Genomic DNA, 19,660 nt, shown 5'->3' with positions numbered 1-19,660 from the left:
CTCAGGCACCCCGCGCTGGTGCCAACTGCCCCAACTCCTGCACTCACTGTGGCCTGGGGACCTAGCCGGTCACGTTCAGGTCAGAAACCCCAACCATAGGGCCTCAGGGCCAGAGGCTCCTCAGGGGCTGGGCCTCGGGTCGGCTGCACAAGGCCACACGCGCTCCGGCCGCAGACCAGATGTGGTCCGGGCAGAGTGGTGTGGGGTACACCCATGGTTCCTTCCTCGGCCTCCAGGTCCCCTGCCACCAAGCACCAGCCTGACCCGTCAGGACGCTGCTGGAGCCCAGGTGTTCTGGGCCAGGGGCCGCCCCACTCCACCCCACCCCACCCCACCCCACCCCACTGATGGGCCAGGAGCTCCCACAGGGCAGCTGGGAAACCGTGTCTGCAGCAGAAAAATTGGAGCAGTGTCTCAGGACAACTTTATTGACAAGTCATGTAGAACAATGACAGCTGGTGAGTTCGAGGCATGCAGTCAGTCCTTCGAAAGCGTTGGAATTTGTTAACTTCTGTGCCTTTTCCTGCTCCGGCAGGAGGGCGGCACTGTCGGCTCCCAGAAGACCAGAAGGAACCAGAGTGACAGCACCGCAGCCGAGGGTGTGCGCCCGGGGACTTAAGGCTCCGAGCACACACACACGCGCCTGCGGTCAGATAGGCCACGCCGGGCAGCAGGCCAGCCCACGCAGCGGGCCGAAACCACACGGCTTTGCTCACTCCCCTCCAGTGGGAAAAGTCCCGTCACCAGGGGACCACGGAATAGCAGCTAAAGCGACAACTCGACATGCCTCCCGAGGAAGGTGGAAGGTCCTCACGTCCGGGAAATGGGAAGCACCAAGGACGGCTGGGCAGGGCACTCTGACCCAGCGCTCAGCTCCAGGACAAAACCACGGGGTGCATCCCAGCCTGCCATGCCTGTGCGAGCACGTGACCGAGGGATGAGCACGTGACGGGGCAAGCCTGCCCATGTTTAAAGACAGACACCCCCCCCCCCCAAAAAAAAAAAAAAACTTTGCAGGGGCCTGAAACCTCACCCCTGATGAGGGAGTCTCCTGCCCCCATGGCTGCCTCACTTCCCATGCCCAGCTCAAATGGGGACCCGGGTAAAAGACAGAGACTTGGCTGACAGCAGCTGCCCTCCCACAAGACTTGTCTTGTAAACATGGTGTGGGGAAGTGGGCTTTGATATCTAAATCCAGCCTACCACCAGGAATGCTCAGGGCCACTCGAGAAGGCAAATAATCCTTTCCCCTAATACACGGTAAAATAAGACCGTTTTTGAGTAATAAATTTGACAGTGAAATAGTACACGTTTTCAGGCTAATTTAAATTGGCTAGTTGAAATAAGCGAATATCCTAGAAAAACTAATTGCACTGGACAAAGAGCTGTCCCTAAAATATTAACTAAAATTTTTATTGGTAGTTCATCTCAGGATAAAATCTCACAATAGGAAATGAACCTAAAGCAGTCATATTATAGTGCAAAAAATTAAAATTTAAAAGCTATCAAGGCTACATTATAAAATTTTCAAAAGCCACCTAGTATTTAAATCAAAAAAGGAAGAATATCATGTAAGGAAAAATATCCTTAAAGTAAATCACATCTAGAAAATTTGTACTTTAGAAAATTGTAATGCTGTCAGCAAGACACCCATGAAAAACACACATGGTGTCAAAACAAGCCAGAGGAATATCATTTGAGCAAAAAATGAAAAAGGATCCCAAGTCAAATTTATAGAAAATATTCCTTTATTAACTTTTGGTTGAGAATATGTTTGCATATTTTCAGAAAACAACTCCAAGACCATGTGGATTCTGGCAACAGGACTACTCCAACCATGAAGACAGAAGAGAAGCAGTCCAGAGATGGAAGATACTGATGAGGCCTTGCCATTAATAGCAGTCAGCCTGTCACTGCAGGTTGTCACTACAGACTGGTAACTATGCCTTTTAGCGTAATGTTTATTGCTTGTCTCATTTTTGATTCTTATATTTCCAGTAGGACATGTTCTCACTCTTCTAGGGGAAATGGTGAACATAGACTGATGAACAAGAACAGACCCAGAGATAAGGAGCCATGGGTCAGACTGTTGGACCTCAAAAGGAGGGTTGGGTAAAAGGGAGAGGTCAACCAAAGGACACATGTGCACGCCTAACCAGTGTTCAAGGACAATAGGGGGGTGGGAACATGAGTGGGGGTGGAGGGTAGGGGTTTGGAATGGGGGGGTTAAGGACAAATATGTGATACCTTAATAAATTTAAAAAAAAAAAAAAAAAAAAAAAGACAAAGACAGACGACTTGTTCCTAGAGGTTTGCTTTATTTCCATCGAGACCCTGCCACAGCCTGGATGTGGGGCCAGACACTGCAGTGCCCGAGCACAGGGCAGGACGCACGCTCCCACTGCTGCCCACGCCCAGGCAGCCCCCAGGAGGCCAAGGGGACAGCCGCCTGGTGTGCGGCAGCAGGAGGCCTGGCGCAGCTCCGCCGGGAGTCTGTGACAAACACGCGGTGACTCAGAGACCCGCAGGAAAAGGCTGGAGCAGTGCCCGGGGCCCGCTGGACACCAGGTAAAGGCACAGCTCTGGAGACGGCTCCCGGGGCGCGGGCAGAGCGGGAAGCACAGGACGCAGGCACCGCGCAGGCTGCAGGGACGCCTGGCTCCGGCACGAGGTGGCGCTGCAACGAGGGGACACGTTCACTCTCTGTCCTGCACGCACAGGCCCGTGTCAGGGGCAGCAGGTGGCCCAGCCCTGGCCTGGCGGTGGGATGTGAGCAGCAGTCTCGCCGGTAGAGCCATCGGAGGATGACCAGTCACTTTGCCTCGGGTACCAATGCCTGCACCCCAAGCCCCGCCCCTGACCCACGGCTCCAGCTGCAAGGCCTCGGGGCCCTTCCTCACAGTGGCACCGAGTCCCAGCCACACCCAACCTCAGGCTCCGAGGACTCTCGTGTAGAGCCACCAGGGATGGGCACCGGGCTCCCGAAGGCCAGCCCCCCTGGAGCTCCAGCTGCACCTCGCCGTCACAGCGCACCCGAGGACGTCCCTGGCCTGAGCCCGGGAGTGGACTTCCCTGAGTCACCATGACCAGACTCTGGCTAACCTGCGGGAGGTCTTACCACAGTGCGGTCGGTCACTCCTGACTCCCCAGGGGGATGATCTCTTCCGTGACAAAGAACTCGATGGTCTCCTCCTCCCAGTCGTCCACGTTGCTATCCAGCTCGTCGGTGTCCACACCTAGAGGAGGACAGGAGTGACAGCGGGGTGAGCAGCGCTGGCTGCAGCCTCAGGGAGCACACGCAGCCAGGAGGCGCGGACCACGCCCCTCCCCGGGACCTGCCTTTGCTGAGAAGCCTGTGAAGGCACGTCAGACACCAAGGAGGAAAGCGCTGAACAAACAAGCTTTAGAAGCAGATCCCGTTACCTCCTCGCAATTCCAGACGCTCGTTCTTCTGCTCCATGTAGAGCTCCTGGGCCATTTTCCGGTACTTCCGGAAGTCCTCCATCATGGTGCGCCTCCTCTCCACCAGTTCCTAGGGGTGAGGCGGGGCGGGGCGGAGTTAGGGCTGGCACTGCACCCAGCACCCTCCTGACCTTGCTGGACCAACAGCAGCTGCCGGACGACGCAGGGACACTTCCCTTAAAGGGGACCGCCAGGACAGGAGTGGTGGGGGTGCTCCTCCTCCCTCTCCTCCTGACTGCCCCCACTTGCAGGCGGCACAGGGAGCACCCTCCATGGAGAAGTGACTGCCCAGGGACCCCTCCCGCCCCCCAGCTGACGCTGGCCCCGCTCTGCCGTGAGGGGCGGCGGCCATCTGCGGCCTCTACCAGTCCGAGGACCACGCTGACCTTCGAGGCTTTGGACTGACTCAGACGATCCTTCTGTTCGAAGATCTTGGAGTATTTCTTCAGATCTTTTCTAATTTGCTGAAACAAAGACAGGTCCCTCAGGATTACACACGCAAAGCAAGACCCACTCATGCACAGTCCATGCTGCCAACATGGAATGACACCGAAGGATGGGCACAGCCTCCATTGGCTGGGCACTGGCTCTCAAGTCTCCCAGCGAGGGACTGTCCTCCCTTCCCAGGCTCCGTCCGCTCAGCCTCGTCCTCACACCCCTCCCATCAGCAAACTCCCCATGCCACGGGAACCCGCACAGCCCCTCCCCAGTTCACGCCCACGCCCCAGAGTGGTGCTGCGGGGCCTGAGGCCCAGCGACTGCCCTAAGCTGCTCTCCCCTCGGTGGTTCCCGCTGGGGCATCCCTTCCCAGGGTCCCAGGTGTCACCTGGATACTCCTCACTGCCCCCTCGCCCGCCTCCGCCCGCTGGAGAGCAGACCTTGATCTGGTCCTGGCTCAGGAGCGTGGGGGGCCGCGGCCTCCACAGCAGCTGGCAGAAGCGGTCCTTGTTGTTCTTCTGCAGGAGGCGGCCCTGGAAGGTCCACAGCCAGTACGCGTTGTCCACCTGCAAGAGGACAGCGGTGCTGCAGCCCCAGGGACGGTCCGCAGTGAGGCCAGAGCAACAGACCCGCCGCACTCCTGCCCAGCCGCTGTGGCCCATGGCTGAGCGCTAACTCACAAACCAGGAGGTCACGGTTTGATTCCCAGTCAGGGCACATGCCTGGGTTATGAGCTCGACCCCAGTGGGGGGTGTGCAGGAGGCAGCTGATCCACGATTCTCTCTCAATGTTTCTCTCTCCCCCTTCCGTCTGAAACCAACAAAAACATGTATTTTTTTAAAACGCCTCTCCCTCCACACTCATCTGCAGGCAGACGGTGCCTTTGCTGGGATATTGGGGACACGGTCCCCGGTGCCCTGCCTGCCTCACTGCTGCAGCCCTGCCAGGCAGCGCTGGGGAGCACGGCCAGCTGAGCCGCGCGCCGAGACAGCCTGTAAGGTGAGCCGAGGTCCTGGTCAGGACGTAAAGGACCCGCTTTGCAGCGTGTTCACAAGCCCGTGCTCCTAAGAGCTCACGACTTCCTCACAGGGCCACTGATGTGACCACAGCGACCAGACAACCATGGTCCAAACCGAGAGCCGCTTGGGAGAAGTAGCTGCTGGGGCACATGAGCACCGGGACACGCCCTCCACAGCGAGCGGCCTGGTGATGCTGAACCACAGGGGAGGCTGCAGGCCGGAAAGCTGTGCACCTGAGCCCCACGGAGACCCGCTGGGACAGGGAGGACCGGGCTTGACTCAGGAGAGCGCGGCCAGGGACCGACCCCGTTTATGGAAAAGGCTGATGCTCAGGTACAGACAGCCCGAGTCACGGTGCCCGATTCTCACAGTGCGGGAGTGATCCGCACTCGGGGGAAACCGAGTTCCAAGCTCTGGACCCTCCCAGAGCTAGTGCGCCCGGCGTGCTCCTCTCTGACGTCCACAGCTGGACGGAGGCATGACTGCCCACTGCAGGCCATGCTGTCTGCTGGGCACTGCCTGCTATGGTACTGACTGGAACACCCCGCCGGTGGTCGATAAGCTTCTACATGGAGGCAGCTGGTGCTGAGCCAAAGGAGCAATGAACCATGGCACCAGTAGCCATGCCCGCCCACCCAAGGAGCCAGCCAGCAGCCCAGCACCGCTTGGTCTCAGTGAGGCGGCTCAGTCCCCATACCTTGTGGCTCCACCAGGACACGGAGGTGACCACGTAGCGCCCGGTCGGGTCCCACTCCACATCGGAGGCCATGTAGTGCTCGGCAATGTTCATGACGGTGCAGTCCGACGTGTCCACAAACGCCAGGGCGCCGTTCATGCTGGGGAGACAGACAGACGTCCTCAACAGGAGCCTCCCACGCAGTTCCGTGTGCCAGGGCCCGGGGAGGCCCCAGGGGAGGGTCCAGGCGTCCCCTAACCGCTGCCTTGCTGTTAGCGTGGACACTGAACAGAGACAAGGACGCTGCTGAAGGCTGTCGGGCCCAGGACCAGCCTGTGTCTGCAGCACACTTCAGGGAGCAGGCCAGCTGTGCCCCAGCCTCCGGAACCACAGCGGGGACAGCGCTGGAGCGCCTGCACGCACGAGCAGCGTGCTGGGGGTCCTCCCCGCACGGTCTGCTGGAGGAACAGCTAAGCAGGGGCAGGGGCTGAGAGGGCGCCATGAGAGCACGGTCATTCCTGGGCCAAGTCCGGAGCATGCACCAACACTGCGCACAGAGGCTGGGATGGCCCTTGCACACAAGAACTCAAGATTCGTGGAACCAGTGCAGGAGGTGTGGACTGGGGTTGGGGTTGGGGTCTGTGCTGCGGCCCATAGCACTGCTCGGGCACCAGGCGGACACCCACCTCCTGAGACCGGCCAGCACCACGAACTGTCCTTGGGGGCTCCAGAAGATGGTGTTGGCCTGCTGCTTGTCAAACATTTCTGCAAGGAAGGAAGGAAGGAACGGGCCGTGAGAAGTCGTGGTGCAAGGCTAGGGCCAGCGTGCAGCCAGGACTGAGGAGCTAAGGCCTGGCACGTGCCCAAAGCTCAGAGAAAGCAGCCTTATCCTCTGAACGCCAGGACAGGACGTATAGACACTGACGTGTGAGGGAGCCCCGCAGGCCCCGCCTGTCCATGGAGGTGACATGGATGTGAGCCACGTGCCCACAAGGGGTCTCCCGGCGGCGGGCTCAGGCCTCACAGCTGTGCCGGCAGGTCCCCCACATGCCGACGGGCTCGCCCCTACAGACACAGACACAGACAGGCGCGGCCACCTACTGATGAGCTCGATCTTCCCGTTGCTCTTCACGTGGTAGAAGGACACGGATATGCGGGGCGCCTCTCCGTGCAGCACGGCGAACTTGCTCCCGTTGGGCTCCCAGGCGAAGGCGATGATGGGCTCTGGGGAGACAGCACCCGTTCTCACTGGAAGGCCCCAGCAGCAGCGGAAAGGCCACTGGCAGAGTCCACAGCGGCACGGTGGCCCGCGCCTCCTGGCCGGTGGAAAGGCCCGCCTGCCGTGGGCTGTGCGGCCTGTGGCCGTGTCCTGCCCTACACTCCGTGGCACGCAGGGTCCCAGGGCAGGAGGCTGGGCCCTTACACGTTCTCCTCTCTGTGCTTCCCCCTCCCTTCCTGTTTCTCTCTCCAGCAAACAGAAACGGAAGGCAGAGGCTCGGCCTGGGCAGTCCCGTGGCCCGAAGGCCCTCACAGAAACGCAGGTGCGAGAGCTCCGCAGCCAGCTGTGCTGCACGCGGCATGAGACCCGCCTCCCCGGCCGGAACCCCCGCTCCCGTGCTCGGCGAGCAGGCCCCGTGGGGAGAAAAGCGGGGCAGCTTTCCTCGGGCACTGGAAAGGTTATGCGAGTGAAACTGGAAACTCCTGACCTTACAGCCAAGCTCTGCAGCCGAGCCCACGTCCCCAGTCACTGCCGCAGCCTGTCCTGGCGTCCCCCCAGCCAGGCACTCACACCAGGTCCCACGGTCCGTGAGCCCCACAAGGACACGCAGCACGAGGGCCCAATGAACTTGCCTTTCATCTCCACCACGTCGACAGGGACCTGCTTCTCCCTCATTCGGAAGATTTCAAAGTTCGTGACGACACCCTGTTAAAGGAAGGGGGCAGGGTGCGTGTGGGACAGCGTGGAGACCTCAGTGTGAGGGATGGTAAAGGACAAGTGGAGTGACCCAACACCCTCTGGGCCTGGCCATGACCCACAGATTCAGGCCACGCCTCCACCGGCACCTCCACACCGGAGCGGTGCCCGCTCACCTGGGTGCCCTTGGGAGTCCTGTCCACCTTCACACACAGGTAGTCCCCGTTCTTCTGCCAGTGCAGCTTGCAGTCCACCACGTTGAAGAGGTTCCTGACTCGGATCTCCTGCCGGCTGGGCAGCTGCATCAGGGTCACCCGTGCGGGAATATCCTTGTCTTCGGGCACCCAAAAGGCTATGATGTTACCACCAGGGGACCAAGAAAAGTCTCTGCGGGCAAGGAGACCGCCGTCACCAGGGCAATGGCAGAGCACGCTGGCCGTCCGGAGGCCCAGCAGCAACCCTTCGTGGGAGTGCACTGCCTGGTGCTGCTCGAGGACCGCCGGTCATTTCATCCTGTGGCAGCCCGACCCTCAACTCTCCCCGCCAGGGAGGAGAGATGCTGACAGTGCCGCCCACGGCCCCGGCCCCGGGCTCCACAGCCAGGACACACACCCCTCTGACCACTCCCTGTAGGAGCTGAGGGAGGACGACTGGCTGGAGGCAGACTGAGTTCGTGCTGTGAGCAGCATCTTTACTTTTGCGTTTATGAGAACCGAGTCCTGACTTTTTAACATAAGCCATAGTTTTGCCTAAAAATGTAAGAAGGGCCTGGCTAGCGTGGCTCAGTGGTTGAGCATCAACATATGAACCAGGAGGTTACAGTTCGATTCACAGTCAGAGTCATGGCACAGGCCAGGGTTGCAGACTTGATTCCCAGTAGGGGGCGTGCAGGAGGCAGTCAATCAATGAGTCTCTCTCATCACTGATGTTACTACTCTATCCCTCTCCCTTCATCTCTGAAATCAACAAAAAACATATACATATACACACGTATACGTACGTGTATATATACATACATGTATATAAAAAGAAGGCACTTCAGGCAGACACTGCCCCACCAGAGGCTTCCGAGGAAGAAAGGGCCGCTCTGACAGAGGAGCTGGACTCACCGAACACCCCCCCATGTGACATGGAGCCCTGTCACTACGTGGAACCCCTGCCCACCCGGTGGCCCTGTGGGGAAGGCCACAGAGCCCGGTGGCCCTCAGGAGGCACCGAGTGGGGCAGGGCCACGGAGCCCAGGAGGCCGGGCCGTGGAGGAGCAGTGGAGGCACCCTGTGTGGGGCAGGGCCGTGGAGGAGCAGTGGAGGCACCCTGTGTGGGGCAGGGCCGTGGAGTCCAGGTGGCCCTCAGGAGGCACCGTATGGGGCAGGGCCACAGAGCCCGGGAGGCCCCGTGTGAGGCAGGGCCGCGGAGCCCGGGAGGCACTGTGTGGGGCAGAGCCACGGAGCCCGGGAGGCACAGTGTGGGGCAGGGCCACGGAGCCCGGGAGGCACAGTGTGGGGCAGGGCCACGGAGCCCAGGAGGCACAGTGTGGGGCAGGGCCACGGAGCCCAGGAGGCACAGTGTGGGGCAGGGCCACGGAGCCCAGGAGGCACCGTGTGGGGCAGGGCCGCGGAGCCCGGGAGGCACCGTGTGGGGCAGGGCCGCGGAGCCCGGGAGGCACCGTGTGGGGCAGGGCCGCGGAGCCCGGGAGGCACCGTGTGGGGCAGGGCCGCGGAGCCCGGGAGGCACCGTGTGGGGCAGGGCCGCGGAGCCCGGGAGGCAGTGTGGGGCAGGGCCGCGGAGCCCGGGAGGCAGTGTGGGGCAGGGCCGCGGAGCCCGGGAGGCAGTGTGGGGCAGGGCCGCGGAGCCCGGGAGGCACCGTGTGGGGCAGGGCCGCGGAGCCCGGGAGGCACCGTGTGGGGCAGGGCCGCGGAGCCCGGGAGGCACCGTGTGGGGCAGGGCCGCGGAGCCCAGGAGGCAGTGTGGGGCAGGGCCGCGGAGCCCAGGAGGCACCGTGTGGGGCAGGGCCGCGGAGCCCAGGAGGCTGGGCCGCAGAGGAGCAGCTGGAGGAGCCCCGCTTACTTGATGCCGGAGATCTTCAAGCTCTTCTTGTCCAGGAGGCCCATGGACTGCAGGAGAGGAGGGTCACAGTGACTGAACGGCCAACGTCTCAAGCACATGACGTTTTTACAAAAATGCAACCAGAGGTTCCCATGTGAGCGTGCAAGAGCAGAGGGTGACAAACCCTGAAACTGTCACATTTCCCAGCTACCTCTCCGCCCCCACCCTCTGAGCACAACACAGGCGGGCCGAGCACAACCAGACCAGGACACACAGCTCCACTGCGCCTGGGTCCAGGAAGAGCCCCTGAGCCGGCCCAGTGCGTCCGAGATGACGAAAGCGACCACTCACAGGGGTTTCGTAGATGCTGAGGGTGTCGAGGGTCATCCGCGCAAAGAACTTGCCATCATGGCTCCACCTGAGACGAGAGGGAGACCCGTGCAGGCTCTGCCCCAAGCAGCCCTGAGGGCGCCAGCCCCCTATCCACCCCCACCCCATCCACCTACTTGAAAATCGGCCAGTGAGCGGAGCTTTCACAGTGGAAGCCTCTCTTCTTCTGCCCGGTGAGGATGTCCCAGATGATGATGGCCTGAGGGTCATCCTGTGTGTCCATCAGGGGGCTGAAGGTCACCAGGTATCTGTAACAGGGGGACACGTTTTATTTACTTGAAGTGTTTTATTGATTTGAAAGAGGAGAATAAAACACTGATAATGAGAACCTTCCATCGTCTGCCTCCTGCACGCCCCCTACTAGGGGTCGAGCCTGCGACCCAGGAGGACGCTGAGTGGCTGTGGGCCATGGCCTTCAAGGTCCTCATGTTCCCCCATTCCCCCCACAAAGCTACCCGGACCAGCACACACAGGAGGGATGTTCGCTCACAAGAAAATAATCTGCAAAATACAGGATCTTGGACTAGATCCTGAACTGAAGGGGAAATTTTAAAAGGACATCCCCGGATCAAGTGACAGAGTTTAACAGTGAACTATGCACACGGCCGTGTGTAACTCCCATTCCCAGCAACAAGCACCAGGGGGAGAGGGACCTGATCCTTCCACCTACTGCCCCGTCTCATGGAAACGTTACACTCCTCTATTTGGGGAGAAAATGACAAAGCAACGAAGCCACACGGGAACTGGAGCGCTCAGCACAGAGCACACCGGAGTTCTCAGACCTCCCGCCGTTTCTGAGGGCGAAACTACTGCAGTAAGACTTCCCTGCAGGAGGCCAGGGAGAGCTGAAGGGAACCGATGCCAACGGCACTGCCCCAAGGGCTTACCTTTCACAAGGCGAGAAGTCGATGAGCTGGACTCCCTGGTGGCTGAACCTCTGAATCTGTTTGAACTTCTCGCCCCCCCAGAGGGCGATGCCTCGCTGATGGAAGGTCGCCAGGTAGGTGCCCTTGGGAGACCAGCGCACGTACGTCTCCGTCCACCTCTGCAGAGACACAAGGCCGCGTTAACAGCACGGCCAGGCGCACACTCCTACACGGCGCCCCCTGCTCTCGTGCCCAGCTCCCTCCCTCTGTGGCAGCAAACACCCACCGCTCTCTCTTCGATCGACACGGGATCCTTCACGTCGTTCCAGAATATGGAGGTGCGGTCCCCGCTCTCGAAGATCACGCTGTACTGGTCCCGGCACTCCGGCTCCTCCAGCCAGTAGCGCAGATTCCCCTGGAGGAAGACCAGGCGGTAACGTCCGTGTTCATCAGAGAAACGCAGTTTGTCACACTGCTCTTGGAGGTGGGCACATTCTGGCAGCATCTCCCTCTCCCACCCCTCAAGCCAAGAGGCTGGCCAGCTTTTCTTCACCTACTGAGACACCGGTTTCAGCCACATACCAAGTCTTTGAAAGGCTGTTTCTCTGGGATATCCCACTCATCACTGATGGTCATGTACCTGGAAGAGAAAGAGAAACGGTCCAATAGCAGCTCCCCCATGGCTCCCCCACCGCCCTGGGCAGTGCAGCCAGCCCTCAGTTACCATCCACGAAGGGACATAACTGACGGTAAGTTTGTAGGGCAGCTCATCAACATTGTGAGGAAACGCCACGTGCGAGGACCCGCCGTCCTGCACCCTGCTGTCCACCCCCGCGCAGGGGAAAGGACGAGCTTTACTGGTAGTACCGGTGAGGGTGCTGGTGTGAGGAGGCACTGCTGGCCGGTGTGAGGGAGGGGCCAGGGATGTGAAATGGTCCTGCATGGTCTGACCAGAGGGTGGGACACCCGAAAGGCAGGAGCCCTCCCCGTGAAGCGGGCCACCCGCAGGGTGAACGTCCAGGTTCGCACGGCCAGAGCCTGAGCTCACTTGTCAAAGTCGGTGAAGAGGTTGACTCTGAAGGTGTGCTGCTTGTCAAGCTTGTAGCCGTCGGCATTCTTCACGGCATCCTGGGCGTGGGCAGGAGACGCGTACTCCAGGAAAATGTAGCTACAATGAGAAGGAGGCAGCGCATCGACATGAAGATTAGCATACTCGGCCCAACACACACGTGACCTTCCACAGCTGCAAACATGGCCCGCGCCCGGGACCGTGCCCCGCCATGTCCGAGGCAGTCAAATCCTGGGCAGAACAGCTCCGAGCACGAATGAAGTCCCAACAGAAGCTCCCCATTCATCAGAACGTCCATTAGCTTGACTGTGGTAATGGTTTCATGGACGTGTGTGTGTGTCAAAGTGTGCGAAAGCATACACTTTAAAACCAGGCACAGGCCGAAACTGGTTTGGCTCAGTGGATAGAGCGTCAGCCTACAGACTGAAGTGTCCCAGGTTCCATTCCAGTCAAGGGTATGTATCTTGGTTGCAGGCACATCCCCAGTGGGGAGTGTGCAGGAGACAGCTGATCGATGTTTCTCTCATTGATGTTTCTTTTTAAAATTTTATTTCTTTTTTTTAAAAAAAATATATTTTTTTGATTTTTTACAGAGAGAAGAAGGGAGAGGGATAGTGTCAGAAACATCGATGAGAGAGAATCATCAATCAGCTGCCTCCTGCACACACCCCCAACCCCACTGGGGATGTGCCCGCAACCAAGGTACATGCCCTTCACCGGAATCGAACCCAGGATCTTTCAGTCCACAGGCCGACGCTCTATCCACTGAGCCAAACCGGTTTTGGCATCTCATCGATGTTTTTAACTCTCTATCCCTCTCCCTTCCTCTCTGTAAAAATCAATAAAATATATTAAACAAACAACAACAACAACAAAAACATGGGCACGATTACTGTGTCAACTATTTTATAAAGTTGTTACAAAACCTAGTCATAAAGATATGGCCCTGGCCAGGGGGCTCAGTCGGTTGAGCGCTGTCCCACGCACCAAGAGTTGCTGGTTCCATTCCCGGTCAGGGCACACACCACCGTGCGGCTCCATCCCCAGGAGGGGCATGCAGGAGGCAGCTGATGGATGTGCAGCTCTCACTCTAATGTTTCTCTCTCTCTTCCTCTCTCTCTAAAAATCAATAAGAATTTAAAACAAAACATCCCCTGAATTTAGAATGCTTGGAAAAAAAGATAAAGTCATGAATACTATGTATTAGGCTGTATTACAGGCAAAGTCACAAAGGTTCTCAAGGGTGTTTCATTATAAACAAAATATAACACGTATCCTTCCACCTGTTTCCACGTAGAAAACAGTAGGGGCATCACTGTGTTTGATCACCTTTTAAAACCTGATCACCTCACCCTGTCCTCTCAAAGACTGGCATTTACTGACTAGACCCTCCTTCCTCTGGTGCCAACACCGCCCAGCGGCAGCCCCAACCCCTCTCCTCGGTCCAGAGAAAAGGAACACACACACTTGCTCTAACGGGGACACCTGCGAGGCTTTGTGCCTGGGAAACTCTGATGCCGGCCGCTAGCAAACAGATGGCCTGTCACTAGATGGGACAGGACACCACAGCATTTAAAGTGAAGGCACCAGAGTTGCAGAAGACCTACTACGGGATTTCAAAAGCAAAGTGCAATACTGCCTTGAGCTGCCATTTTTAAAAAAAATATATACCGTATTTTTCGGACCATAAGACGCACCGGACCATAAGACGCACCAGTTTTTAGAGAAGGGAAATGAAGAAAAAAAGATTCTGAAACAAATAGTGTCCTAAAATATTTTATGTGCATTAAAACCCAACATCACAGTCATAAACACATGTAATCAACCATGTAAAGTAAACAGCAGCATTTAGAACCATTTTAGAGCCGGGCAAGCACACAGAGACCACACAGAGCCGGGCAAGTAAAAAAACTTTTTTTACAGTATATGTGTAGGCTATATTTGGACCATAAGACGCAGGGACTTCCCCCCCACACACTTCTGGGGGGAAAAAAGTGCGTCTTATGGTCCGAAAAATACGGTATTTTATTGATTTTGTACAGAGAGGAAGGGAGAGAGATAGTTAGAAACATCGATGAGAGTCATCAATCAGCTGCCTCTTGCACACCCGCTACTGGGGATACGCCTGCAACCAAGGTACATGCCCTTGACCGGAATCGAACCCGGGACCTTTCAGTCCCCAAGCCGACGCTCTATCCATTGAGCCAAACCGGTTTCGGCTTGAGCTGCCATTTTTAAGAGGCACTATTCTAGGTAATACCAGAGAAAAAAAGCTGATTAAGCAATGACACAGTGCCTTCACCTAGACTGTAAAAAATATACCCATGTGTGATGTTAAAACATGAAAAATAAAGCGTCTTAGAATAAAATGCCACATGTAAAATCTCCCTGAAACCCTGCCAGCTTCCAGATCTGTGGGCCCTTCACCCTGGATGTATCATGTGCCTGCTGTTCTGACAGATTGAAACTCCGGCTCTGAGTTCGTGAGCCTTCAGCAGCCAGGCCTGTACCTAGTGTCCTACACGCTGCTCGGCGGAGCCTCAGCTGAAGGCGGTGAGCACCCACTGAAGTGAGGTGGAGGCCAGAGAACTGGGGCCACATGGTGATGGCCAGGTGGTGATTGCCGGAGGGGGGGGGGGGAGGCGGGGGCGGGGACAGGAGGGCCTGACACCAGAAATAGGAAGGACACTCACCCTTTCGTCTTCCCCTCCTCCTCTGGGTAAAAGTCGTTGGTGATCTTCCCGAACTTGGAGAAGATCTTGTGGATGACGTTTTTGAGCTTGTCCAGCCGGTCGGGTCCCACCTGAGGAACATTGTCCACCACGATCACCGAGTCGATCCCGTCCGCTTCCTGAGGCCGGTCTTTGAGCACGTCTCCCAGTAACTCTGTCCGAGAGAGAGGTCCGGTGACTTACTGACCCGGCAACACGCTCAGCGTGAGCTAGCTGGCACTGGCCCAACCTCCAGCAGCGGGAGTGGACGCCACCCGGCACCTGGAGAGGAAGCCTGGCCCGGGCTCGCCTTCCTTACACGTGAGAGGAGGAGGGAGGCTTTACCTCTCCACACTCCCTGGGACAGCAGGACATGTCCACAGCTTCCTGGCAATAAGGGAAGATCTCAAGAGAATTTAAATAGAAAAAGACTTTCAGTAACGAGAGGAAGGCCTTTCCCGGGAATCAGAAAACCCGGAGTGGGCGGGGACTGCCCCCCCAACCTTCCCCAACTCACTGCCACCGGCCACCCGCCACCAGCCAGTTCCCCCGTCAGCATGAGACAAAACAGCTTGCTACCCAACAGCCTTTCTGGCTGAGGACATGGGGCTGAGACAGACATTAATGCTCTTTCTGAATAATTCTGCACAAACGCGTTAGGCTTGTCTAGGAAGCTGTGAAATGGCAAAGCACTGGGTCAGAACAGGCACCTGCAGAGCCGCCATCACAGCACACGAGGAAACCTCATCTGTCTCAGCCAGCCCGGGTCATCTCAACCAGTGTGCTCTGGAACCCGAGGGCACTCTACTTTCTCTTTTTATTGATTTCAGAGAGGAGGGGAGAGGGAGAGATCGAAACATCAATGAAGAACCATTGATCAGCTGCCTCCTGCATGCCCCCTCCCCACTGGGGATCAAACCCAAAACCTGGGCATGTGCCTCTGGCCAGATTCGAACCTGGGACCCTTCAGTCCACAAGCCAATGCTCTATCCACTGAGCCAAACCAGCCAGGGCCACTGTACCTTCTTTATCACACTTGTAAGAATTTCAACATACCAGCCTGCCTGGTGTGGACCAGGTGGTTGAGGCAGAGCACCCTATACAATGAAAGGTGGTGTGTTTGGTCGCGGGTCAGGGAACACACCCAGGTTGTGGGTTAGATCCGAAAGACAGGAGGCAACCAATCCATGTTTCTCTCCCTCCCTTCCGCTCTCTAGAATCAATGAAAAACATGTCCTCGCCAAAACCAGTTTGGCTCAGTGGATAGAGCGACGGCCTGCGGACTGAAAGGTCCCAGGTTCGATTCCAGTCAAGGGCATGGACCTTGGTTGCGGGCATATCCTCAGTGGGGGGTGTGCAGAAGGCAGCTGATCGATGATTCTCTCTCATTGATGTTTTTAACTTTCTGTCCCTCTCTCTTCCTCTCTGTAAAAAATTAATAAAATATATTTTTAAAAAATGTCCTCAAGTGACGGTTGCTAAAAAAAAAGAATTTCAACATGTCAAAGAACATGTCAGAAAAATTCTTTGCTGTATTTTATTCTCAAAATTTAAGATGGATTCTCCTCACTTTCGTGTTTGACATGTTCAGTAAGTTCAAAGGCCTTTCAAAAAGGAGTCTAATTTCAAGAGGCTTGCCCTGTTATAAACTACGGGAGGCTCAGTGCTCAAAATCCGTGTGCTGGGGGAGTGCCCCTCAGCGGGGCCTGCGCCCTCTCAGTCCAGGAGCCCTCAGGGTATGTCCGACTGACAACCTAGCACTGCAGGAGGCAGGAGAGGCAGAGGCAGGAGAGGCTTCCTGGCAGAGAGGTGCTCCCCCTGTGGGAGCACACTGACCACCAGGGGGGCAGCTCCTGCATTGAGTGTCTGCCCCCTGGTGGTCAGTGCACATCATAGGGGCCAGTTATTCTGTTGTTCGGTCAATTTGCATATTAGCCTTTTTTATATAGAGTTTCTAACTCATTTCAACCCTTTATAAATATTGAAAATGTTACCTTAAAAACAAAACTGCCACTTAGATTTCAAATAAAAAACACAAACTAAGACCAAAGAGAAATAAAGGAAAGAGGCAGTTAGAGCCACACCTGGCGATGGCTTCCCACAGGACGAGTCCAATCCAGGGCTCTTTAAAGCTCACGCACCACACAATTAAGTGGCCTGTAAAGCCTGATCTGAGTTTATAAGTTACAATAAATACCCAGCGTTTACACTCAGGGCGCACTCCTTCCCCAGTGCTCAGGTCTTTATGGGAACAAGTGTTCTTTATAAGAGTCTGTCCACACACTGCAAGGTGGTCAGTAACCACAGACACATCTCCTCCGTCACAGCCTGCACCTCTGGTTCTCGGTGCATGGATGCCCAGTCTGGCTCCAGGAGAAATAGAAAGAAGCAATTCTCAAAACTAAGCAGCAAACAGTAGCATCAACAGTGCTTATGAGCCAAAGAGGAAGACACTGAGAGGGAAAACTTTCACGACGTCTGGCTGAGCCTGGCAGAGGCGGAGAACTGAAGCTACAGGGCGACTGGCGTGAAGATGTAGCCCTGCTGTCCCTGCACAAGGTGCGGCCCGCCGGCCCGGCATGGCGCTCAGGGCACTAAGAGAAGGTGCTCCCCACACTGCATTTCCCTGAGAAGGGGTACCCAGGTGTCCCTCTCGGCTCCTCACCGACAGGCCAGTTCTTCTCACAAAATACCAAACACGCGTGAGCACCAGACCACAACAAGGGGCCTGAGAAAAGGGAGGCCTCAGTGCTGGCTCCCAGGTCAGCGGGCTACAGCCCACCATGCCCCGCACTCCAAAGGCCTGCCGCAGTCTCCTAGCCTTGCTCAGGTCACATCCCGCGTGTCACATCACAATTCTGGAAATAACTCACGCGTTAAAGTCTGTGTGAACGAGGTGTGCTCCAAAAAGGCTTTGGCTTGGAGTAAGTACTGAGGGGTTCAACAGAGGCCCTGAAGTCCACGCCATGATTCATACGGGAGCCACCACCAGCGGGGCAGAAAGCAGGCGGCCGGGCAGCACTGTCTCCGGGGAATTCCCAGCTGGAGCCCTTCCGGCTGCTCAGCTGACATGTTTCTGTCTATTCAGTGCGACACGGTGACAGCAGGCAACCCTTTAATAGTGTTTAGAGTCGACAGCTCCACGTCCGTTTCCTAAACTCCTTTTCCACTTTCCCTGAGGTTCTTTATGATTCTGTCTCCACCTCCGTGTGAGCAGACACAATAGCTAAAAACTTCTGTCGACACCGGCCCATCTGGGCGCGGCAGCACCTCCCTCTCTCGGGCAGCACTGCCCACCTCGCCGCGGCGTCTGCGTGTGTCTCCCCCCCCCTCCCCCCCGTGCACGGGGAGCCCCCGGTGCGCCCCAGGCTCCACGGCTGAAGCAGAACCAGCGAGCCGGGCCGTGCGCGGGCTGCCCTGGCCGTCAGTCCCGGGAGGAGCGGGGCCGCAGGCGGGGCAGCCGGGGGCCTGCAGGCTGGTCGGGGAGGAAGGAGGCAGAGCCGGCCGCGAGCCCCCATAGGCTCGGGCCGGTCCGGAGAGCGCGACTCGGAGCGCAGCGTCCGTCCCACCGCGAGGGGCCCGCGCCGGGTCGGCTTCAGCTCGGACAGGGATGGCTGGACCCCCGGTCCGTCCCCCCTCCGCCTCCCTGCGCCCGGCCCCCGGCGGCGGGAACGGCGGCCCAGGCTGCCTCCCCGCACCTCTCACTGGGGAGGGCGTCCGGGACCGCACGGCGAGCTCCCCTCCGGGGGCGCCGGGGGCGGAGGGGACCCCGCGCCCCCCGGTTCCCGCGTCCGGCCCCGGAGCCTCACCTTCCTCGCTCACGTCGTCCACGAAGTCCTCGGGGTCGCTGAAGGAGGGCTCGTCCGCGTCTCCGTTCTCGGCCACCACAGCGTCCTCGGCGGGGCCGCCCTGCTCCCCGCCGGCCCCATCGCCATCGGACCGCGCCTCGGCCGCCGCGTCCCGGGCCTGCTCCGCCCCGGCCTGCTCCGCAGGGGCCTGCTCCCCCGGGGCCTCGTCCTCGGCCTGGGCGGCGGCGGGGGGCTCCTCGGGGGGCGGCGGGGACGGGCCGGGGGTCGCGCCGGCGGCCGCCTCCTCCCCGCCGACCGCGGGCTCGGCGGGCGCTTCAGGGCCCGGCCCGGCCTCCGCCTCCTCGTCCTCGCCGTCCGCCGCCTCCGGCGCGCCGGGCCCCTCGGGCCGCGCCGGCTCCTCCCCCGGCGGCTCGGCGGCCGGCTGCTGCGGTCCGGGCTCGGCCCGCTCCTCGGCCGCCTCGGGCGCCGCCACGTTCTCCGCGTCCTGCATGGGCCCGCCGCTGCCGCCTCGCCGCGCTTCCGACTCTCCCAGGCCGCCCCGCGCCGGCGGCCCGGCCATGTGCGTGCGGCGGGCCGGCCCACTGGGCGGGGGGGGCTCCACGCCCTGCCGCCGCCCCGCGCGGCCGGGAGCCTCAGGGGGCCGCGGAGAGCCCGCCCGTGGTCAGGACAGGACTCCCCTGCGAGTGCGCGCTCAGCTGCCGTCACCACAGCCCCGCGGGCCCGTCCGCACACTCACTGCCGCTGAAAGTCCCCCCTCAGAGAAGGGAGAGAATGGTTTCTCCCAACATGGCGGCCGCCCTCTCCTCCTCCCGTCGGGCACCGCGGCGGCGGCCTAAACCATTTGTGACGCCGCAGGGAAGTCCCAGAGTCAGCCTGGGATTCGAACCGGGCGAGAACCGAACTCAGGAAGTAACCTTAGGAAAACCCATAAGTCCGACACATGCTCCGGCTGGAGGTGTGAGCCTCCCGCCGGACGAGCAGGTCCGCTTCCATGTGCCTGAGCTCCCCCTCCCGTGTCCGTGCTTAGACTCGCCCACTGACTGGGCACTGGAATGGGCGGCTCCGAAAGAGGGAGGGAGGCCTGGCGAGCCCAGTCGGCCAGCTCGGCCAGCACGTCGGCTTCCCTAAAAGGGAGAGCCGCCCTCAGAGCATGCCCGGAACCCCGCGGCGAGGGGAACCCCGCTCCCCCCGTTCTGAGGGTCACGTGGGCGGGCGGTGAAGCCCCGCCCCGATGCGTGCGAGAGCGTGGGTCACGTGGG

General features: G+C 58.9%; 1 protein-coding gene across 1 annotated transcript; it reads right to left on the bottom strand.

Moving 5' to 3' along the window:
* Positions 1-2,298: 2,298 nt before the first annotated feature.
* On the bottom strand, positions 2,299-18,993 carry EIF3B (eukaryotic translation initiation factor 3 subunit B). Its single transcript, XM_084886250.1, has 19 exons — positions 18,402-18,993; positions 14,575-14,767; positions 11,861-11,980; positions 11,395-11,452; positions 11,099-11,227; positions 10,834-10,991; positions 10,063-10,194; positions 9,908-9,974; positions 9,578-9,624; positions 7,687-7,897; positions 7,447-7,519; positions 6,697-6,819; positions 6,282-6,360; positions 5,617-5,755; positions 4,341-4,466; positions 3,849-3,926; positions 3,424-3,532; positions 3,119-3,236; positions 2,299-2,677 (listed from the first exon to the last, which is right to left on the bottom strand). The coding sequence occupies exons 1-18, from the start codon at positions 18,958-18,960 to the stop codon at positions 3,133-3,135; spliced, it is 2,505 nt and encodes an 834-aa protein (XP_084742376.1). The 5' UTR covers positions 18,961-18,993; the 3' UTR covers positions 2,299-2,677; positions 3,119-3,132.
* Positions 18,994-19,660: the final 667 nt, after the last annotated feature.

This window comes from Pipistrellus hanaki, assembly GCF_964339955.1.
Source record: "Pipistrellus hanaki genome assembly, chromosome: 5".
Taxonomy (NCBI): Eukaryota; Metazoa; Chordata; class Mammalia; order Chiroptera; family Vespertilionidae; genus Pipistrellus; species Pipistrellus hanaki.
Note: the sequence above shows the minus strand (reverse complement) of the source record. Positions and strands in the feature narration are given on the sequence as shown.